The 26,076-nt window shown below is 29.1% G+C and overlaps 1 protein-coding gene across 1 annotated transcript in view; it reads right to left on the bottom strand.

Moving 5' to 3' along the window:
• Positions 1-26,076, bottom strand: part of LOC111615964 (26S proteasome non-ATPase regulatory subunit 3-like) — a 71,154-nt gene that overhangs the window by 35,438 nt on the left and 9,640 nt on the right. The window contains exons 3-7 of the mRNA XM_023357396.1: positions 19,097-19,267; positions 17,026-17,162; positions 11,673-11,704; positions 5,785-5,888; positions 2,018-2,132 (exon numbers count right to left, since the gene is read on the bottom strand). Coding sequence (XP_023213164.1) covers positions 2,018-2,132; positions 5,785-5,888; positions 11,673-11,704; positions 17,026-17,162; positions 19,097-19,267 — 559 coding nt within the window. The remainder of the gene's footprint in view (positions 1-2,017; positions 2,133-5,784; positions 5,889-11,672; positions 11,705-17,025; positions 17,163-19,096; positions 19,268-26,076) is intronic.

The following is a 26,076-nucleotide window of genomic DNA, read 5'->3' as shown; positions in this document are numbered from 1 at the left end:
CTCAATATTATAAATTTGTATATAAAGTTATATTTTATTGGTCAAATAGTACTAATTACTATTACCTAATTAATAATTTGCAAAAGACTTGCAGTATTTACATATTGTAATGACTAAATAAAATCTGTATATTTTACACTTTCCTGATGTTGAATCATCTTGCTTCAGCAAATATCATTAGTTTTAGATCATACTTTATAAATACAATGGTTACCAATTAGGGAAATCCTTATCATAAAAAATATATAAATAATTATAAAGGCTTTTTGTAAATGCAAAAGTTTTATAACAATGTATTAAGAAATCCATAATTTCAAAAAATATATAAATAATTATAAAGGAAGAGATACTGTAACGCGCGATCGCGCCGCGATGCTACGCGACGTGCGCTACAGCAGTAAACAAACCCATTTGTTTACATTAGAAGCGATTTTGTTGGCTTCTCACGAATATTTCGGTGAAATTTTGTAAGAAATAAATGATAAAAAGTGCAATTTACCTTAAGAAATTCGTCTTTGTATTGTTCTCCATTAAATAAATTCACGAATTTTAAATTTACTTCTAATCCTATTTCTTTAGCAGTCATCAAAACAGCCCTGCAGGGCGCGCTTACAGGTATTTGATACAAGTCAATTGGCATTTTCTTCTATATTGAAAAATAGGTAAACACTATATATAATGTTCTTCACCCTTTTCTATCTGTCCTGCATTATAATTGGATGATTTCCGTAAACGTCATTAATAAATAATAAAAAAATAAATATAAGAAATAAATGTCATATGCTGCCATCTGTCAACCGAATTTGTAATTAATTTTTATTTTTCTCACCTTTCCTTATTTAAAATGCTTATACAGTATTTTCTTTTTAATAATTTATAAATTGTTTACAGTTTTTTCATATTTAAATATATTTTAAAATTTTATATACTTTTAACTATAAATATAGAAACATTTTGTAATAAAAATAAAAAAAAAATTATATTAATTTTATAGTAAGTGTTTTTGATACTAGATGGCGCGAAAAGCGCATTTTTATATTGTAAACCAATTATATCAAAATTAAATTAAATTATTATTATTATTATTATTTTAATATTAATATTAATAAATTTTTAATATTTATAATATAAAAATTGTTAATTTTAAGTGAAAAAATATAAAATTTATTCTTAAGATAAGGTGCTTTTACGGGTGTGTAATACATTTCATGCGTAAATATACGTATAAATCTTTACGTAATTACCTTAATATGTGGCTATTTTTATCCCCAAAAAGGTAATTTTACCTACTAAATTATGTCAAATATTTAATTATAATTCCTCAAGTGGATTCGTATTCCATTAGCATACATTTTTAATTACGTTGCATTAACAGGCGATTTTTCGTGTCTTCAAAATATAATTTATATCACAAAATCTATAAATATTATATAATATATTCCAAGCCACAAAATAATATAAGAAAAATATAAAATTTATATTTATTTATTGTTTATTTGAGCGAAGATTCGGGTAAATCTTAATTAGATCCATACACAAGTCGTCAATGGATCTGTGGTTTTTATTCAGAATATTATTATTAATTCTTTTATTCTCGTGTAAATATATGGGATATCATTTAATGCTGTATTTAAAATAATAATTCAATATATTTAAGCATTTTTAATCCTTATAAGAAACGTATTTCAATTCTTTATTGACCGCCATTTTGGGTCTACGTTTCAACCGCTTCCCACGTAGACCCAAAATGGCGCCCAATGTTTATTCGATTCGAATTTCAGTTAATTTTAATTATTTTTCTATAATTTAAAATGTATTTTAAAGCACAATTTCATTTTAAACATAATTAAAATAATGTTCTAATCGAATAATTCTTTTAAATATTTTTAAAAATGATATTATATGAATTGATAATNTTATAATAGATAAATTGCTATGATAAATATCATAAGTAATTAAGTCCCATTACATACAATATATATAAGGTATTATTACTTTACTAAATAAAAATATTTACCTTGCGTTAACTGAAAATATGGTGCAAGAGATTTTCGAAGTGTTGGTTGTCTGAACAAAGAACGATCTGGAATTTCTCCTAATAGTAATTCAACTGTAATAGCTAATTTGTAAGCCTAAATTTAAAAATAAATAGCATGCTCTTTAACATTTTATATTTATACTTTCAACAATTTATTTTTATGTATCAGGTCAGTCCATAAGTTTGTGGTATTTTATGACCTTGAGAAAAATCGTGTTTTGCTGTTAAAATTGTCAGTCTAATGTGATACTTTTTACACTGAAGTGTTAAATTGGATCTCATTCATATAATACTGTTCAGAATTGGGAACATTTCAGTTGTTTATTTGCGTTAAAATGGAAGTAACAGATGAATATAAGAGACATGTTTTATACTTTTTATTTTTAAGTGGTGAGAATGCTACAAATGCAGCCAAAAAATTAAATACTGTTCATAATCAAACTGTAATTAGTGTAAGGACTGCGCAGAAGTGGTTTGAAAGATTTAGAAATAATGATTTTAGTGTGGAGGATAAGGCTCGTACTGGAAGACCCGTTGACTTTGATGATGATGCTCTCTCTGCACTAGTTGAAGCAGAACCATCTTTAACAGTTGATGAAATTGCGGAACGTTTAAATTCATCCCATGGAACTGTTCATAGACATCTACAACAAATCGGAAAAGTTTCAAAGCTAGGAAAATGGATACCACATGAACTGTCAATAGCTAACTGACAACAACGTCAACTGCTCAACTCAAAAGCTTCAACTGGGAAATTTTACCTCATCCACCATATTTGCCAGATATTGCTCCCAGTGATTATCATCTTTTTCGGAGTTTGCAGAATTTTTTAAAAGGAAAAACTTTTGAGGATGAGAACAATGTAAAAAAGGCTATTTCTGAATATTTTGATTCAAAACCGAAATCATTTTACAAAGACGGGATTAAAAAGCTACCATCAAGATGGCAAGAAATTGTACAAAATAATGGTGAATACATTATAGATTGAAATAAAATTTAATTAAAATTTTTTGTTGCTTTTTTTGTAGATAAAAATACACATGAACTTATGGACTGACCTGATAGATTTAAAATATACATACTTCTAAATACCACATTTCTTAAATTTTTTAATAATATGTCTTTGATTCTAAGATGCATCATGAGTTTAAAATTAAACTTTAAAATGTTTTTATGGAAGAAACCATTTTTAAATTATCAATTTTATTAAATTTTTATTAAAAACAGTACAAATGCCATAAAACAGGTAATGTTCAACAGATATATTTCATGCTCCTCTGTATATACTATACAATATTTGTTTTAATTCTGTATCCTAACTTAAAAGTATTTTAAACATTAAAAGAAATTTAAATTAAACACCAGCAAAGATCATTTAAACTAATGTGGCTATTGAGCAATACAGATGTATCTATTATTGGTGCATAATGTTTTGATTTGCAAATGCAAGATTTCATTGATTCTAAAAAAATATCTGTTTTAAACAAGTAAAAATAGAAAAAAGCACATCTTAAAATTGAAGAAATATGGTAAATCTAAAATTTGAACTGAAAATATAATCAGATATAGAATTTTTCATATATTAACCATTTGTGTAAAAAAAAAATCGATTTAAAAAAGGAAGCTAATAAAAGAAAAACATGGAAATTTTTAACATTGAAATATAATACATGTTTGTGTATTCCTTCTTTTTAAGTTTGTAATTAAAATAACATTTGCAAAATTAGTTCTAAATTAATACAACATGAAAAACAGAAATAGAATATATTACAATAAACTAAAAATATCTTTTGCTATATTAAAATGAAATTAACCAATAAATTTCAGAAAAAATTTCAATAAAAGAGAAGTATTTGTAGAAAACACAAAAACTGGATAATACTAAGGGGGAAAAAACTCCAGCACAAAAGTCATGAATTTAATGAAAACTTATGTTTTTGATTGTTGTTTCTGTCACCTGAAGATGACTGCTTAAAGCAATCAAATATGTTTGTTTGTCATTAAATTTATGTCTTTGATGCTGGAGTTTTGGTTTTTGTTGGTGTTTCTTGAGAAATATTTGTTTGAATACCTTGCAACAAAAATGCTAATGGTAACATGTAATGCACAACTAACAACTTTGTGATATCACAGAATATCATATACAATACATACATTTAAAAATTAATAAATTTTAAATTCTATAATTTTAAATTATTTTTAATATTCATATATATATATATATGCACACTNCTATCCAAAAACAATATTAATTAATCTATCACAAAGAACATATTCCATAATATTCAAATAGGTCATTAAATATTAAAAATTTTAATTACATTTTAAAAAATAATTTATTAAAAATACAAAACCAAGAGAATTTATTATTATTTTTTTTCCTTTTAAAAATTCCACAAACAACATCCTTCACCTTAAACCTTGTGACCTTAAAAATCCTTCAAAATTCCAACAGATGCGGATACGTTACCCAACGAGACAAATTAATTAAAGAAGGGCAGCATTGTATCCTCCTAACCTATTTGCCCTCGTTTAATTAATTGAAAAAAGTAAGTAAACCAGTCTACGATGCTCTCCTCCCAATTAAACAGCTGGTATATAGAAGAGGAGGAAGGGGGATCTCTCCCCTCTTCTCTCTCTTTCCATCTAAGTTACCTTCTCTAATACAAACTTCTTTACTTATCTAATATTTACGTACTTATTTTAAGGATTTTTTAGGGTTTCTTTTAAAAATATCCAATGAATATTACGTCATATAACCCTGTTTAATTCAATTAAACGAAACAGTACATGTGCATCATCTGCATCCTCACGTACACACATATACAGAAAGAGAGAGACTAATGCTAATAGAAGGGGGGATTCTGTTTCTATCATGATCCCTACTTTAATGCAATTAGTTGTCGCTTGTTTTAATTACACTCCAGTGATTTCTAACAAAGGTTTGACTAAATTACTCAACAACTAAATGAGAGCTTAACTCTTTTGTTAGTTTATACATTTTTGCTACCTTTTTTATCCCTGTCTAATGATTTTTATCTTGTTTGATTGTAAGAGGATCAAAATATCGAAGCTTTATTAATTCGAAATACCTTAATTTAAGGAATTTTTACCATTTTATACATTATTTACTAGGTAGACTTTACACGAGATGAGTGTATGAAGTATCGTTAAAAAATCAGTTTTTAGTCAATTTAACATTAAAAATATAAAAAAATTATATTATTTTTTAATTATTTAATTATATTTTTATAATTATTTAACGAAAGATGGATTCTAGAAGAGAAAATAGATTTTATCTATCAATTTTTACGAAATTCTGCATACTTAAGTATTGTCTAACACACGAAGTACTGTACGTTCCAGACAAAAAACAAGAATTGCTATGAAATTTCCAAGTTAATTCATTGAAAAATAATAATAAATATTAATTAAACAAGATAAAAAAGAAATTATATTTAAAAAAGGGGTTACGCTTCTTATTAGACTTCTGGTAACCCTACAAATCAATAGGAAGATTATATACAGAAAGGCATATGCTATGCAGAAATCCTCCACTGCCATTGGCAAAGGCATTGAAAAATAATAATAAAGGACAAACTGTATCATTTCTCATTTCAATAAAAAATAAGAACAGTTTTGCTAAAATAAAAGACTTCTGGTAACCCTACAAATAACTATTAAATTAGGGTTGATTCGCTATATAATTTAGAAATCATTCAAAATTTTACAAAAAATCAACATACTGTTTGTTTGAATCCAATAGCTGTATGTTGTGGAGCTTTACGAATAGCTTGCAGTAAATTTTTATGAGCTTTGGTATACTCTAGTTGAATTGCATTAATACGACCTAGAAAAAATTACATTAAAAATTAAATATATCAAACATTGAAAATTTTATTTATTTTTATTTTAAATTTTATGCATTACTTATGTATATAAATATGTATTAATATATACAGTACTAGCTGTTACCCACAACTTCACCCAGTCGGATTTTGCAAGCAAACACTATTTATATTCAGTATTTCAACAACCATAGTAATTGTTATATAACACCTACCGCTGAGAATGATGAGAATTGCTGAGAATCAAATGAACTGTTTTCAATTTAATCAATTTTCTGGAATGTTTACAATTGTTCTATAATCGAACCAATATGCAATAACAAATTCAAATTTAAAATGGTTCGAACATTTGGTTAAAAAATCAAAATACATAAAAAATATTTATAACAATGTCTGAAATGTTATCAATTTAATACACCTAAGTACTCAATGAAGACTAAACATAGTTGAAAACAAAAAATCATATCTAAAATAGTACAGTAGAAGCGGTTATCGCTCGGTACCACCTATCGCGTAAGTTTGGGGTATTACTGTATTTGATATTTTTATTCCGCTCTCCGATTTTATATTACTCACTGATTTCAATGTTAAACCGGTGATATTACGATTTCGTACACCCCATCTTTAAGGGGATGCAGAAGAAACAGTGCACAATTCTTGTATAATGTTAAAAAATTAACTGTTACTTTGACAGCATCATTTACAACTAAATTTAATGAATGAGAAAGATGCACCAGGTACAGAAAAAGCTCTAGAATTTATTTTCCTTAACGATTTATGTATCCGTTTGTCATAAAAATTTCTTTTTCCACTTTTTTCCCAAGATTACAAATATTCGAGTACAAAGTAACCAGTTTCGACTTATTTCTACTTAAGAAGAAGTTAAATAATTAAGCGATTAGGGAATTAGAGACATAAACAAAACCCTGACAAAAGAGCTGAAATTTTACTTAAACAAAAGCTTAACCGTACCATCTCTAGCCGAGTACAGTGGGGACTGATTTCTTCGTATTATTAATGTAATAAAGACAGAAATTTTTCCAGTTCAATGAGAGTGACCAAAAAGTTGTAAATTTTGGAAATTTCCATGGACAACACCTGGTCCTAAAACAAATTAGTTAGAAAACAAATGACGGACAATCTATTAAGTTCAACATATTTAGATTTTTACAGCTATGATGAGAAATGTTTAAAATCTACAACAGCCCTGTCGCATCCTTTGAGATATACTAGTGATGCGACAAAAGAGGTATTTGACATTGACCAGTATCGGCACCCTGGGGATTTGGCAGTCTGCGTGTGTGCATGCTCTGCAACCGTCTTAGATTCCATCCATTAGCCACTCATAGGGAGCCATTTGACTAAGTGCATTGTCTTAAGATTTAAAAAGTAAAGAATATTTTATATTTTTATGTACATTTCTTTACAAAGCTATATTTAATTATAACTTTCTTTAAAAGTTTATTCATACAATTGAAGAATATTTTGTACCAGGTATATACCGGTACATCCATCACACATTTTATTTCACCAAGTAAGTTTTTATTATTTTATTTTTAATTGTAGTCATTATATCGTGGCTAGCGATTCAGAATGTAATTGTGATATTAATAATGCATTTAGAGAAGTCTACAGTTTTTCTGGCTTATCGAAGAAACGATACAAATGGACCCTAGACCATCAATGACGCGCAATTGACTGATTGTCCCTAGATGTCAGCTTCTTACAGAAACACAGCTTCCCTATCATCAAATGTCACGGCACACCACTGGCACGTATGTATCTAGCAAATACATGGTGTTTTTTTAATTAAATTTCTCAAAAATAAATAACAGTTGAACTGCAGGCTTTCTAGTATTCCTCAACTGATAAGTTTAAAATTACCGCGGGAATCGCTTCAGAACATATGGCCTTTTTCCCCAGAGAAATTTTACAAGAACCAATATCTTACCACCACCTGCAATAAACTTTCTCGCAGCACAAGAGTGCTGTACTCTCATGATTGTTGCACATACCAATGTAGAATATTTAACCTTTACCATAATGTTATACATTGTATCTTTTTCTCCTGGTTTCAATGACAGGATCAATCCCAATTCATTTCAAATAAGTCATTGCAGCTATTTTGACAATGCCGCAATTTCCTCGCTTCAGTGTTAGCCTCACTGTCTCCCAATCAGTTGCATGATAAGAAATGAAACACTTTCAATTTTTCAACAATTAAAATTTATGTTCATTACATAGCAATACCATTTAGTAATTGTGACCTAAACATTTATTTGGTAATTTTATCAATATTTTTTTAAATAATTAAAAATAAAATTACAGAATTCAATACTGGCAATACTAGTTGTCAAATCTAAAAGAAAACATTCCCGAGTACAATAAAACAATTTGTTAATCATTCGACCTCACATCTGACAGAGAAAGGAGTTTATGAAAAAGTAATAAAATGATTAGCAGTTTGTTGTCCTTCACAGTGGGAGACTGGCAGATTGTACTTTCACAGGAGAAAATATACAAAGCTTTACTACCCTGAATTTGAAAAATAAACAATCCCGTGNAAAAAGTTAACTAATCTAATAAAACAGAAAATATTTTAAAATAATTTTACTATAAAATTAAATTTCTTACGTTCTAATTTCATGCAATCTTCCAGCAAGTTCATAACATCTAGTATGATAGAAATAACATCTTGCAGCTAGTGTGTCTAATGTACGACGATTTTGACCTTGTATCTTTTGCATTAGTTGTTCAGAACAATTAACAGCCTGTATTAATAAATATTAAAAATAATATAAATTTATTAAAACTTTTAGAATATGCAAACTTCTCATCTTACAAAATAATCTTTAAATAATTTCAATGAAAATCTGTTAAGCAACAATAAATTTCCAATTAATTCAACAATGTTAATTAAAAATATAAGGATTTCAAATATGAAAATCTTATTGAATAAACATTTTATTATTCTAGATTAGTAATTATTTTGTCAAATAAGATTTAAGATTCAGATTTGATAAGGACTATCTATTTTGACAACTGATAAAAATTAGAGGTTCTTAAAATTGACTTTATTTATGGCTAACAGAAAAGAATAGTTTTTTCAACTAACTCTGATTTTTAATAATGTTTTGCAAATTATGCAAAAACATACCACTACTACATATTTAAAAAGATCATTTAATTTGAAGATAATGATCATCCATAGTAACTTTCTTTCCATTTAGCATTTCCAACAATATTTAATTTATTTTTGAATTTTAAAATCTAAGAAAAACATTCTTTTTTAAATTAAGTTTTATACATTTAAAGCTGCAACTTCAGATAATACAAAGATATAAGAATCCATCAAAAAGTTAATTAATAATAATTAAAATCGAAAAATAAATAAATAAATAAAACTTTCAAGGTAAGGAACCTTGTAAGTAATAAGTAAAACTTTCAAGGTAAGGAACACTTGTAAAAAGTCAAGCATGCAATCACATGAAGCCCATCTCTCCACTTTGTGTAACCAAACAATCAAGGTTGAAATAAAAGCCTAAACCCCAGTAGAAGTAAAAACAAATATTGGCTTATGTCTAGGACAATAAATTTGAACAGCAGTGAAGATGAAACATGACATCATGTAATTTATGCTAATTACCTTCTAGTATTAAAAAATTAAAATCTTCAATAAATTATAATTGAATTAACTATTTTTTTGACTGAGTTCAACTAAAAACGTATCAAAAAGCTAGATTAAAGTGAAAATAGCAGTTTTTCGACGTTAAATATTTACAAATTAATTTTTTAATTTGATGCCGGATTGACTGTGGGTGTGCAATTTATATTCGAATGAGCATGAGCATGATGGGTTTTAACTGGTTGGAACCAAACGCTCCATAGCATTTATTTATATGTTTCTCATAGCTTGAATGTTGAAAGATTGCAAGGAAATTTACTAGATACACTGATGTTGGAAGCATACAACATATAGAAAAGCTCCGGGTCAGACAACCTATGTCCCCAAGATGACACCACAGAACCATTTGAGTTAGTTTTAAGCATGCACTTTGCTTTGCTCATGGTTTACCAGCGGCATGTCATGACATTTGATGATAGGGAAACTGTGTTCCTGTAAGAAGCCAACTTCCAGGGGCAACAGTTAATTCTCTAAATATATTTTTAATAGATTATTTATCTGACGTACTTAATAAATAAACAAGTTCAATATAATTACCTCTGTTATTAGATTCAATAGATTCCCTATGCCCTCTAAATGCCAATTCTTGCTTTGATAAAAACATATAACATCTATTAATTTAGATAAAATATATCTATTAGCTGTAATTACATTGTTATAATTTTCAATATTTATTTTATATTATTTACTAATGTTAAATTCTATTCCGCTTTGATTTCCAAATTGCTTCGAATACAAAAGAATCGACGATTTTTTGTGTTTTTTGCCAGCTAAATTGTCAAAGCCATTCTTATTCCACAGACTAATTTCATTTGAAAATACAGTAGTAGGCAAGCCAACAAAACAATTTTTGCATTTTTATGCATCTACAGAGCCATTTTATCATGAAAATGTCAAAAATTTTTATTGAAGTGTTTATATTTAACTTAGGCATTGGCCTTTCTCTTTTAATAATGTTTCTTTTTCATTATATGATTTTGAGCCAAAACTTTTTTAAAATAAATTTTCAATATTGCAATTACATTCAAAATCGCTAGCCACGATATAAGGGCTACAATTAAAAATAAAATTATAAAAACTTACTTGGTGAAATAAAATGTGTGGTGGATATACATACCTGGTACAAAATATTCAATTGTATGAATATACTTTTAAAAAAAATTATAATTAAATATAGCTTTGTAAAGAAATGTACATAAAAATAACATAAAATATTGTTTACTCTTTAAATCTTAACCACTTAGTCAAATAGCTCCCTATAAGTGGAATCAGAGAGGATTTTGGTAAGTGTGCAGTGTGTGGTGATACTGGTTAATGTCAAATACCTCTTTTGTCGCATCACTAGTATATCTCAAAAGACGTGACAGGGCTGTTGTAAATTTTAAATGTTTCTCACCATAGCTGTAAAAATCTAAATATGTTAAACTTAACAGATTGTCCGTCATTTGTTTTCTAACTAATTTGTTTTAGGACCAGGTGTTGTCCACAGAAATTTCCAAAATTTACAACTTTTCAATCACTCTCGTTGAACTGGAAAAATTTCTGTCTTTATTACATTAATAATATGAAGAAATCAGTCCTCACTGTACTCGGCTAGAGATGGTTCGGTTAAGCTTTTGTTTAAGTAAAATTTCGGCTCTTTCGTCAGGGTTTTGTTTATGTCCCAAATTCCCTATTCGCTTAATTATTTAACTTCTTAAGTAGAAATAAGTCGAAACTGGTTACTTTGTACTCGAATATTTGTAGTCTTGGAAAGACAAATTTTTACGACAACTAATACATAAATCGTAAATTTAAGGAAAATAAATTCTAGAGCTTTTTCTGTACCTGGTGCATCTCTCTCATTCATTAAATTTAGTTGTGAATGATGCTGTCAAAGTAACAGTTAATTTTTTAACATTATACAAGAATTGTACATGTTTTTTTCTACATCCCCTTATAGATGGGATATACGAAATCGTAATATCACTGGTTTAACATTGAAATCCGTGAGTAATATAAAATCGGAGAGTGGAATAAAAATATCAAATATTTTAATAGATTTTTTAAACTCCTGTCAACTATACAGAACTATCATAAAAACATACCAGTAAATTCTTACCACTTGGGCTAGTTATAAATCTACTCGTGATTCACGTAATTGGGCGAGGGCGGCCAAATATCTAGTGGGCAGGCAGCTGACAGCCCAGAAAAGGTCCTGGATAGAATTGGATGCGGTATACGTGTAGCATCCACTCAAGGTCCTAGGCTTCCACCAGCTAAACCGGGTGAGGTTGGTGCTCTGTAAAGCACATGCGCGAATCTGGCTTTTTGGATGCTGACAATACAGCGCTTCTACTCCATAACTAATATTTGAATATACAATAGCAATCTTATTATTATTATTTTTTTCATGTGTAGTATAAAAATTTGTAATAAGACATATAATGCAGTTATAATAAAATATTGTGTGATTATTTTCATATAATTGAAATTAATATGTATTTATTTTTTAGAAAATACAAGGAAAGCGGCACATGTGGATGTGCTTCTAATGACGGCACACCACTGTTTCAATCCTATTTTCACTACTGAGCAGTATATTACCCCATTGCTGGCATGCTAATTTGGAGAACCATTTTACAAGAGTTGGTCAACTCCCTAACTAATGGTAGAAGGGAAATTGATAGAACAGATATTTAGGAAATCTTGCATCTGCATGTGTTGCCTTTCATGGAATGGCTGATATCAGCCATTTTCCAGCAAAATAATGCTTAACCACACAAATCTAGGGTTTCCCAGGAATAGTTCTATCATGTTGCCACACCTCCTTGATCTTTCCAATCTCCAGAGTTATCACATGACAAACAATTGTGAGATTAGATGGGCTGCCAGCTTTGGCCATCTACAAATGTGAGGAATCTGAAGCAGAAGTTACAATATCTGTAGGCAAATCTGTTTCAAGATACCATACAGTACCTACAGTATATCCACCATCAAATGTATCCAGAAAGAAGTTGTCCTATAAGGTACTAAAGACTCGTTTAAGTTGTTTCACTGTTACACAGATCCCTTTGTCTACAAATGTCCCTTTGCTATGATACTGTAATCACTTATTACCTTAATCATTATATTTGCACTAGCAAAGTTTCATTTAATTACAATGCCTCTTCCTTGGAGCATAACTTTTTTTGGTTCAATGAATATAATTTCATTTTCAATTCCTTAACAGAAAATAGAACTAGAAACATAAGCTAATGCTAAGCTATAAAATACTTTCTCACGATTTATAATAAATTTATTTATTAACATTGAATAGAAAGTTGAATAGTAATTTGCAATGTTTTTTTCTATTCGTGCAAAAAGTCTTTCATTAATTTGTAATTTTCTCGAAGTTGACATTAATTATAAAAACAAAAAAAGAAAGCAAATTCTTTATTTCATTACGTAAGAAACAGTTACTTGCATTTCTTTAATAATTATGAAGTTTTACTTTAATTTATGTTTAAATTATCACAAAATTTATAAATAAACGTATTTTTTATTAAAAATTTGTGTAGTGTACAGTACATTATTAAAATGTATTTAAAGTATGAATATTAAATATAATAATTTAAAAGTTAAGTTTTAATAGTTTGTAAAATTAAATATATTTATATATATATATATATATTAAAAGTAAAGTGTGNAATCCTACAAGTTGTTCTAAAACCAAAACAAATTTTCCCATAAGAAACAATATAAAATAGATTAATCTGTTCCTGATCCCCAAAATAAAACCTTTTTTTTTTACCTCTATTCATTACTTTTTAAAAAAATGTTCATTAAAATTTCTTGCATTTAATTAATACTGTTAAATACAATGCTGAATGCCAATTGTATACTAATGAAAAATGATTAAAAAAATTATATTTAATAATAAATTTTTGTTATTTAATTTCACATTTGACTTAAAGCAGCTTTAAACATGAATTCTGGGATGCCATTTATATCAGATCAGACGTTCCCAACTTATTTTAATCACAGAACCCTGAAGATATCAACAAATTAAAGCATACTAGGTATACTAGGTAGCCACTTTACATCAAAACTAAAACTGAAAGTAAAACTATAAAACTACAATTAAAAATAAAATCAAAATTAATTAATTAAAACTGAAATCAAATCAATGAAAATTAAAACAATATTTTTAAAAACAACCTGACGGTTGTTTTGAAATTTTCAAATTGTAAATCAAATTTATTTTCAAATTTATGTTCTGTATGTGCAGGAGGGGTAACAGAATGAATATATATATTACTGTGAAAGACCAAAATTAGAGAATGTCGACACATACAAAATATGTTGGTGAAAGTCCGAATATTTGGTTATATTATTATACATTTGAACAATCGCCAGTGTATGTCGACAAGCACAGATAAGCTTTGGTGGTGATCTAAACAACATCCGGGAAGCCAATGTCGACAGAGAGGCGACAGTCTGTCGCCAAATCCTTTGTGGGTAGCCAGAGATAGGACAAGGTCTTTTGATCCCGTGAAGTGGGGATCAGTTTGTCAGGTCGAGTGGTGGAGGATGAGAGGGGTCATTGATAAGGCATCGGCAATATCTGAATAAAAGACACCATTAACAGATCAGTTCGTAATCATGTAATAACGTAATCAGTTTGTAATTTGTAAAGAAAAGTTACTTTCCATAGATGAGATTTCTTCTCAAGAAATATCACTGAGAGATGCAGCTGCAGCTAATTCGAAAAGTGGAGGGCAAGGCTATACACGCTGTCATTGCAAAAAAACTGTTCCACAAATAAATGCATTTGTAAAAGCAAGGGACTCTTGTGCAATTCAAAGTGTCATAATAGTTTAAGTTGTTGCAATAAATAAGATTGTATAACATTAATCACATAATTTATGTGTAAGTTTATTATTGTATTATTTTCTTTAATGATTAAGAATGTACTGTTCGTTTTAAGTTCAACAGTTTATTTAAATGTACTTAAGCTTTCTCCTATTTTCACATATTAAAATGTTGCATTTTTGTCTTAACGTAATAAAAATATTTTTATTCAACATTCACCATCAGTGCATGCTGAATGTTTATATTTGCTTGTGTAAGTGAGAAATAATGATATTTAGCAAATATTTCATACATACACGAAACAACTATGTGAATGCTCACATTCACTGGAGAATGTTGACATTCACCAGATATCGGTCATTCACAGTAACATATATATATATATATATATATATATATATATATATATATATATATATATATATATATATATATATATATATATATATATATATATATATATATATATATATATATATATATATATATATATATATATATATATATATATATATATATATATATATATATATATATATATATATATATATATATATATATATATATATATATATATATATATATATATATATATATATATATATATATATATATATATATATATATATATATATATATATATATATATATATATATATATATATATATATATATATATATATATGAACTCAATCCAAGACTAGAACAATTACACTTCATATCCCAATTTTGCATTATCACATTCATGCATCACTAGATTCAACGGATTTTATTGGAAAACACCAAATTTTTATTGGCAGTACCCTAGAAATCCGCAGAACACAAGTTGGGAACCCTGTATTAGATGAATGTCAATTAATGCAATTTTTATTAATTAATTTAATTTTAATTCAACTGTGGCACATACTGAAAAACATAATTAATCTTTTCTGCAAGTGAACTGAAATCTAATTTAAGTAGCAACGTCATCAATGATTCATGTCATAATGTCTAATGATATGAGGTGGTCTCAGCACTACTAACTTCTGGATCAAAGTCCTGTCATTGACTTTCTTTAACATAAGAAGTAAAGGGAGTTGACTGTGTCTAATCTGTGGCCAGCTTTTGCCAAGTAGATTGTTTGGCAACTGGAGCAATTATGAGTTCAAATTTCTGTTCGTAAACTGATCTTTCTGAAAAGCGAGTCATTCAAAAACTGAGGTTTGACTATACTCATTTTCTTATATAATATAAATTAAAGTATTTATTACAGTACATAAAAGCAACTTCAAGACTGAAGTGATTTTTAAAATAAATTTTATTTGTTTTTATAGATTATTAATTAATTTATCAATATGAATCGCAAGCATATCATTTAGATAGTAACAATTTCATCCAGTACAGATAAGACAAATACATAATGGGAGTAGCCAGCACAGGATAAGGATAGGAATAATGCCCATTCCATGTTATATGATATTTACATGTTATTAAAAAAAATAAAACAGAGTATTATGCAGCATTGCTGCATAACACTCTGTTGATGGTTTTTGCCTTTTTTCTAGGTAGTTTATAAGTACCACACCCTGAGAATCCCAGAAAATAGTGACCATCACCTTTCTCATTGATGGAATAATTTCACTTTCTTCAGAGCACTTTCATTATTTTTCACCCATTATTTGAACTGCTGCTTCATCTCTGGTGTATAGTGGTGAATCTATGTTTAATCAATAGTGATGAAAAATTACATTTAAACATGTTAAAGCACTCCTGAGAAATATTCATTCAAATTTGTTTCTGGTCAAATGTTAATAAACATGGCACCCGTTATGCTGAGAGATTTTCCATATGTAAATGTTGTAAAGATGATCTATTGAGAGCTTTTCAATATCAGCAAGCTCACATACTTTCGCTCATTGATCATTTAATATAGAGCACATGGATTTTTGCAATGATTTCCTCGGTCATTGCGGTTTTTGAGTGACCAGAACATTCATTGTTGGAAATAGAAAAACAACCATGTTCAAATTCAGCAGTCCATTTCTTCACTGTAGAAAACAATAATGAAGAGTCTTTCAAAGAGGAATCCAAATCCTTTTTTATATCAGTTGGTATCAAACCTTTTAAAACGAAGCATTTTATCATAGTGCAACATTCAATTTTATCCATTTTTTGGAAACACCAAAACTTGTTTGCTTTGCTCAACTATAATAAACAAACTACTAAATGTACATGTTTGAAATTTCATGGTATGCCATCTAATCAATCATACTTGAGAAATATTCTTGCTATTTGATACTTCCAGCACCATCTCTATGTCATGCCAAGAACTTCTGAATTATACTCATATAAAAATCTTATTACTCACAAATTGCAACTGTAAATTTATTTTTATTTGGAATATCAAAATTATACAGACATGAAAATTTTGTTATAAAAATTTGATATGCTATACCTTTTAATTCTAAAATAATTTTTGTGTTTTAAATTTGTTACTATAGGAAAGACTGCAGTATGCATTAAAAAACAAAAGATTTCAACTATATTCCAAAACTAGTCAAATATAAAGGGGAAAAAGTTAACTAATCTAATAAAACAGAAAATATTTTAAAATAATTTTACTATAAAATTAAATTTCTTACGTTCTAATTTCATGCAATCTTCCAGCAAGTTCATAACATCTAGTATGATAGAAATAACATCTTGCAGCTAGTGTGTCTAATGTACGACGATTTTGACCTTGTATCTTTTGCATTAGTTGTTCAGAACAATTAACAGCCTGTATTAATAAATATTAAAAATAATATAAATTTATTAAAACTTTTAGAATATGCAAACTTCTCATCTTACAAAATAATCTTTAAATAATTTCAATGAAAATCTGTTAAGCAACAATAAATTTCCAATTAATTCAACAATGTTAATTAAAAATATAAGGATTTCAAATATGAAAATCTTATTGAATAAACATTTTATTATTCTAGATTAGTAATTATTTTGTCAAATAAGATTTAAGATTCAGATTTGATAAGGACTATCTATTTTGACAACTGATAAAAATTAGAGGTTCTTAAAATTGACTTTATTTATGGCTAACAGAAAAGAATAGTTTTTTCAACTAACTCTGATTTTTAATAATGTTTTGCAAATTATGCAAAAACATACCACTACTACATATTTAAAAAGATCATTTAATTTGAAGATAATGATCATCCATAGTAACTTTCTTTCCATATTTAATGCTTTAAAATTTAAAATTATTATTATTTTAATAAATCATGTATGCTGGAATAAATGATCAAATCTTGAATTCACCTCAAGACTAAGCTCAAACCTCTGATTTATACCGGTACTAACCCTTAAAATCAGCCCTCAAATCTACAGTAAGTTACTGGTAGGCTATAACTAAAATGTGATACACTACCCCCATACTAGCATATAGCATAAAAAGTTGCTCAGGCATTAACCTTATCATCTTTCAATACATGATAGAAATAGGACAGCCTACAAAAGGAATGTGGCCAACAGAATCTACATACGACACTACAAATTTTCATTATTAAATTGTCTTGGTAAGAATTCTACAGTACTGTACAGTACATCAGATCTACAAGTAAACACACTCCAACTGAAATCAAAACTTCCAATAAAATATTAATAGTTTACATAGCATAGCATCCTGACAATATTGCTACTCATGGTAAATGATAATAGAATACTGTGGTACACTTTTTCTTGTGCTCTACTGCTCACATCGGTGTCATGTAATTGACATATCAGTTGTTGGAAACAGTATATGGCATAGTGTTCATTTATACAGAATTTTTGTTATATTAAACTCTATATTAAATAAATTCACAAAACACAAGTTTTAGTCATGAATAATGGTGGCAGCCTGCTGAAATCACAGTAATTCGTACAAAGCAATTGTTAGAAGCACTGTTTCACTTGTTTACCATTTTGTAATATGATTCATATTTTATACCCACTGTATAAGTTGACCCTTAGTTTGTGTTTCGGAGAGAATTTTTTCATAGTTATAAATCCAACTTACATGCTAGTATATATGGTGCTTGTAATATTCATAACTGCTCTCAAATATCCAAGGAAACTTAATACTTAAACTTAATTGAATGAACTATCTAGCCATGATGTAAGAGTAGGCATTTCTTCCTAAATAGATATTTCATTCATTTTTCCATAACATTTTGAAAAATACAATATTCTCAGACGTTTATTCTAATCAGATATGTTTTGGTTTTCGAGCACACTTATCATAAGTCAAACCAGACAAACTAATCTTTCAAGTTGTCATCATGATTAAAGGAAGCTCTTAGTCACATTTACCATTTGAACTTTAAAATTGAATCCAGTATTTCTAATGTAAATCTAGCCTTATTCTGTACAATTTTTAACTTTTAAATTTACCTAGTCAAATTGTTTTAATATATATATGAAAAAAATTCAATTATATATTTTATTTGTTTTTTTAAGCTGTTTTTTCTTTAATTTAAACATGTATAAACTGATTCTTCACTTTCCATCATTTATATATGATGTCCATTCACTTCTTTCTCTGATAACAAATTGTTTTGCTTTCCTAATTAAAAAGTTGTTGTTGTTATATATATGTTTAGTGTAAAAATAAAAACTTGCTTATTAAAATTCACATTGTAACAAAGATACAAAAATAAATGAAAAACAATAACTTACACGTTTCATTCTATCAGGATTTTTTTGTGCTTCTTGACACTCTGAATCAATTAAGTGGAGAAGTACCAGAAGATGTATGTAAACATCTAATTCTGTTAATAATGGTGTTTGAGCTGCTCTTCCACTTCTTATTCTAAAATTACTGACGACTTGATTGTCAACATCCATTTGCTGTAAATCAAAAGACTTAAATGTATTTTAACAATTCTAGAATAATCCACAGAAAGTTATATTTTAAATTAAAATAGGAATCCATATTTTTGTAACAATAACACAAATTTATTAAATTTCATTAAACATTTATTAATATTTACTAATTTTAACTTTAATATAAAATTAAACAGCAACAAAATAAATGTTTTTACATCTTCCTATTAAATAAAACTTTTTAACACTTGGAAATATCATTTACAATACTACTGATTTTATTCAATAGCTAAAAATTACAAAAATAGTTATAAAAAATATAATATTTATAAACTAATCATATTGCTTTAAATATAATATTTATAAACTAATCATATTGCTTTAAATATACCATCCATAAAAAATTACTTTATGAAAAAGCCTAGAAAAGAGCTATAAGTACTTTTACATAAAGTAATATTTCTTAAGATACATAAACAAATATATATATGTACAGTAGAGCATCATTTATCCAAAAGTCGGTTATCCGAAAGAATTCCAGTCGGCCTAAAGTATAATTTTTATTTGTTTTTATATTTTTCAATGTATTTATTTCTTTTGTAAAACATAAAGAAATCATTTTTAACGATACAATAGTCACGATTATTATTTTAAAAAGTTTACATTAGGCTTAACATCGATGAAAATTCAACGTGAAGTGACACACAACGGAGAAAAATTTCAACACGGGATAGATTAATATACTTTTTCGCACCGAAAAATAAGTTATCCCAACAACCCCAGTCCCCCAATTGATTCGGATAAACGACGCTCTACTGTATATATATACAGTTTAACCTGCTTATAACGTCATCCATGGGACCGGCAATTTTTTGACATTATAACCGAGTGTCGTTATCTGCGGGGTCATAATTTCAGTTCCATAAAAGTATCAAGTCTGTTTAAGAATCTATTATAAAATTCATTAATTTAATATCGTATGTATAAAAGTGCAAACTAAATATTTAAATCAACTTTATTTACATTATTATGTCTAAATTTACAACGATGTAATTAAAAATTTCAAAAATTATTTTTTATAAGAAATTTTTATTTGTCAAGTTTCGATAATGGCGGCACTTTCGGTTTTAACGCCTGGATGATAATTTTCTCGTTTCTTGCTTATCTATCAATGGACATGAAGTCCAATATATTTCACTTTTAGGTTAAATTAATGTATATCAATTAAAAAAAAACAATAAAAATATTCACTTAAAAAAAGTCAGTTATTTTAGATTGTAAACTACAACACGAGTATGAGAGCTATGCAGACTAACCCACTGTCACGTCGTTTAAAGGGGTGGCGCATCTCACCCCACCGAATCAGGTGGTGACAGTACCACCCACAATCGTTCTAGGAAGGGACTCTGACTGTACACGTAGTATTTTCTTTGATAAATAAAATTTATAATTTAATTTTGTAAATTTAAGAGTACTTCAAATATGACGTTAAAACAGGGTTTTATGTCGTTACAAGTGGGTTTTTTAACATTATCTAGTATAGTAAAATTGTGGGAGCGATAAAAATTTGACGTTATATTAGGGTTGTCGTTACATCCGATGTCGTTATAATCGGGTTAAACTGTATATAAACTGTACTGAAGAAAATTTTTAATGATGTTTAAATTTAAAAACCTAATAAAGTGAAACATGTCTAAAACAAAACCTGAATAAACTGTAAAAAAATTTTTTGGAATAGAGCAATTTTTATGTTAAATTTGACTATGTCAGAAGCCTGTTCAACACAAAACAGAAGAGGTTTTTGGTCATAAAGAATGTAACTTAACTCCTGGATAAAGCAGAAAATTAACATTCCATTTTTAGATGAATAAGTAAAATTACCTCCAGCTTTAACAGTGATCACAAAACAGGACAAACTGTTTTCTGAGAATGAGTTTGAGTGTTGTCAGAGAAACAAATATCATGTGACAAGGTGACATATGGATACAAGGTCTTTGTTAGAATTAACCAACAGCAGAATCAAATACTTTGAAGAATTAAATGAGTTTCTGAGTTTCCAAGAACCAAGTTCTTTATAACAAGCAATAAATATAATTTATGAAAACAATGAGAGCAAGATGCTGCCAATATTCCTTATTGGAATACATGCTGTCTGAAAAGTTACTGTGAAGTGGAAAAGGTAAAGTTTAAATAAAATTGAAGTTTTATATAATATTGCAGTTTCTCTTATAGTGTGAGAATGGGAGGTTCTGATGTAATTCATCTCACAGGCAGTCTAAATAGTGTTGAAATTCGAGAATACACAAATATCTCAACCTTCATGGATTATCATCAAGAGTCTTAACACCAGTTAGGATAAAACTCTTCCATGTCCTAAATCACAAATAGGTCTTTACAAATGAAAAAGTACACTAAAATTCTACTGGAAATTTAGGAGGGTCTAACTTAAACGTTTGTAACGTGGAATACATGGGAATCACGGAAATCATGGACTAACCATGGAGTTAAACACTAATCAAATCTAACAATAATATTTAAAGGAAATATTTATTAACCATGGATGAACAAATTTATAATACAAATGAATTAAATGCTAATGTACTATAAAATAACACACAAAAAAAAACAACTGCTAAATCTAACTGCTTATAGAAGGAGATAAGATGAATGACAATTTCTTTCCTGACAGAGAGAGTTACAAAAGTCATATTACCCATAAACATATATACAGGATGTCTCAAATTAAACGTTTCAGAACTTCTAAGAGGGGTAGGATGCATCCCGACGACTCGGAATCATATAGCAACGCGGGGTTGGAAATGCTTTCCTGAAGCGGTGATGTACACAGACAGCTAACCTCTGGTGCAGGCTTACAAAGAAATTATGGTTGGGAATACAATATACCTCATTGGATAGCATTATGTGTACAAGCATTTTGCAGCTGGCCCATACACCAAATGCATATTGGCTAGGGTTTCTTTCCTGGGATCCCGTTTTCCCGGGATTCCCGCCGTTTACTCCTTACGAGAAAAATCCCAAGAAATTTTATTTTCCCGGGAAATCTCACATTTCAATACAGTAATAATTTATCATGTCACATTTTTTTCCTATCATTTATTATACAAAAAGTTGCATCCAGAAGACTCACCTAAGAAAGAAATTTTGAGGTTTCATGCTGCATATTATTACCTATGTTTTACAAGTCTCTACTTGTTAGTTCATGTAATATCTATGTATTGTGTTTGCGCATCATCGAACAGCAGAACACTTGCTGAAAGTAAATATCACTCATCGCACTTTAGTTTCGAATTCGCATTTATAAGTTAAGGAATTTGCTATAGCTTACATTCCCATTTATATCCTATCGTTTGTAACTGTAAGTGTGATTATTCGAAATTCCTATACAGTATTAGTCAATTACTCGTATTTTAGAACAATTTATTTTAATATAATTTATAAAATCAAACCATTGGTGTTTCAGCAGCAGGTCTTTTTGTTACCAAATTGAGAACTAGATTAAGTGATCAAAGTATCGATCATTTTTGTTTTTTGAAGTCTTATTATGAAAATTTATAAGTTTTTTTTGAGAGAAAGAGAGATTTTTGTTTTCATAAATTTTTTGAGTAGTATTTTTATGTTCAACTGAAAATAATTTTTTTTGGAGAAGTTGTATTTTTTGTTCAATTCAAAATAATTGTCTTTTTTGCAGGGCTGTGGAGTCGCGTAAAAATCTACCGACTCCAACTCTGACTTTTCCTTATCATCCGACTCCGACTCCGGCTAAAACACCAAAACTCCACGACTCCGACTCAACAGCCCTGCCAGGGCTGTGGAAGTCGCGTAAAAATCTACCGACTTCAACTCCGACTTTTCCTTACCATCCGACTCCGGCTAAAACATCAAAACTCCACGACTCCAACTCCACAGCCCTGCTTTTTTGTCATTAAATTTATGGAATAAGTATATTTTTTATTTCATCTTTAGAAATAAAGTAGTATTTTTTCGTAATCATTATTTCGTTCATTAAAACTCCCAATGAAACGCTTTATTTTACTTTCATCTTATAATGTAGGAGAACATAAATTAATTGAGCATAATGTGTTGGTATGGGTGAGATTGGCCCTACACTTTTAGTTACTTACTAGAAAATAAATTAAATTATTCAAATTTATGATATTCCTCTATGATATTTTTATTCATATGAAATTATATTTTACTATCTCATCCCGGGAAAAGAAATTATTTTTCCTGTAATCCCGCTTGAAGCAAATTTCCGGGAAATGAGAAACCCTAATATCAGCTAACTCTGCATCCGTGTGCAAAATGATGATTCCCTGCAAGAATGCTTGGAACTTTTGTGCAACGCCATCTACCACACCAGGAAAGCATTTCCAACCTCACATTGCTATATGATTCAGAGTCGTCAGGATGCACCCTACCCCTCTTAGAAGTACTGAAACGTTTAACTGAGACACCCTGTATATATTTGACATTAAACATTGAAACTCTTGGAAAGAGACATATGTTCAATTATGCTTTCTTCTGTCTCATCTTGATGGGAGAATGAGTGACAGGGCTGGAGAATCAGGAGCACATGAATAGAGAGTTGGGGAGAGGGAATAAGAGTGAGAGCCTTACAAAATTTCCATCCAATTGGATTATCCTCCATGTTTCCAACACATGACAGAAGTTAGGCAGTCTTGCAGATAGTGAGACATCTCACACTAACTTTAGCTTTAGGAGGAACTAAGTTGTTTCCTCCTGTTGAAAAGGAAGTTCCTTTTTCAACTCTACTTAATTTTAAAAGATAGATAAAGTTTCTATCGGAATAATTTAATAATTATTTTAACAAAATTTGCTAAAAGAATAATCTCCCAACTCCAGATTCTCACATATAGCAAATGCTGGAAATGTCCCCTGAAGGACAGGGAATTGAGGTCCAAAGATTTAGCAGGCAGCCAGATTTCATGGGAAGTTATGTGATCAGCAAAGAAGTCTTCCAAAAATCAGATCATCTGTAAGCATATAGTATCATCATCTACTGCAAAGTGAAACACAGGACATACAACTTACAGGTCTTGTAGACCAGTGTTCTGCAACCGGTGTGCCATCACAAGGTAAAAGGTGTGACGTAAACTTTTACATAGTCTATTAATTTCAAGTTTTATTTATATATTTTTATCACAGTCATTGTGTTTCTTATGCTTGTATTTCATTCGCTGATCAAATATGATGATGTTAAAGCAATAAACGTATATGTCATCCCAGTACTCACTTATTCTTTTGGAGTTATACATTGGACTCACACAGACCTCGAGCAACTCCAAAGGAAAACAAGAACAACGCTTACTAAGCATAAACATCATCATCCTAAATCCGCCACAGAAAGATTAACCCTTCCACGTAAAGATGGTGGACGTGGCCTGATTGACATAGTTAACCTTCACTACAAACAAATACAGTAACTGCGAGAGTTTTTTTCTACAAAAAACAAGAAACATCACAGTTACATAAAGCAGTAACTCTAGTAGACTCAAATAATACACCACAAAATTTACATTCACAATGTATGTACACAACATATAAATAGCATAGACACCATTAAGCAATCATGAGTATGAAAGGCACTCCATGGCAGGCATCCTTATGACCTGGCACAGGATTTTGTTGACAAAACTGCATCAAACAGCTGGTTAGCTTGGGATGTCTCTTTGGGGAGATGGAGGAATTCATGATTGCCTTACAGGATCAGGTCATAAATACTAAAAACTACAGAAAACACATACTAAAAGATATAACAATCATAAACAACATGTACAGAAAACGTCACATCATACTAGAAACTAAACAACACACCACTTCTGGTTGCGAGCTCTTGGCACAAACAGATTATTTACGTAGACATAATCAAGTAGCAAATATAATACACCAAGAGCTTGCAAAGAAGCACAAATTATTAGACATCCACAAACCATGCTACAGATACATTCCACAGACAGTATTGGAAAACAACACAGACAAAATGGACTACGACAGAGCCATAATCACAGATAAAACAATTTACAACAGACCAGACATCACATTCATTGACAAACAATAAAATCACATACATTATAGATATATCTGTTCCAAACACTCACAATGTACAAAACACATGCACTGAAAAAATCAGCAAGTACACAGAACTCACCCAGGAAATAAGGCATCTAGGGATGGATAGGGTGCTTATTGTACCCGTTGTTCTCTCCTCTACAGGTGTCATACCACACACGCTACACAAAAGCCTGGGAACATTAAAATTGAATCAAAACACACACATCACACTACAGAAGGACACTATATTGAATACCTGTCATATTGTTAGGACCTCTCTATAACGCTCAGATACGTTCCACATTAATCGAATTTTACGTTGTAGGAATGATTAAATACACGAGCCAATCGCAGCCCGATAGGTTGTGAAGTTTATGGAATAAGGCTGTTTGAAAGGTTTTGTTCTATAAAATTAACCGATTCTAGACTAATTCCACTCAACATTTCCAAAACATGTATAATTTTTTGGGAATAATCTGTATAAACTATGCTATAAACAAAAAATTATAGGATTACTTACCGAGTGTGCACCGTTCGACTACGCCATTGCTCAAAGCTTGTTTTCGTCGTGGAACAGCACACGAAACGGCGGCCGTGATTTCTGATAACAAATTTTTCGCAGAAAAATAACTTGACCTTTGGAGACATCATTAATATAAATAATTTTTATGGCCGTTGAATAAGAAATGTTTCTTTCACAAGAAATGTATAAAATTAGTGCTGTATTAGACTTACGGTAC

Source organism: Centruroides sculpturatus, unplaced genomic scaffold (assembly GCF_000671375.1).
Source record: "Centruroides sculpturatus isolate CEXI.00-Female unplaced genomic scaffold, Cexi_2.0 scaffold216, whole genome shotgun sequence".
Taxonomy (NCBI): domain Eukaryota; kingdom Metazoa; phylum Arthropoda; class Arachnida; order Scorpiones; family Buthidae; genus Centruroides; species Centruroides sculpturatus.
This window is presented reverse-complemented; position numbering and strand designations above follow the sequence as displayed.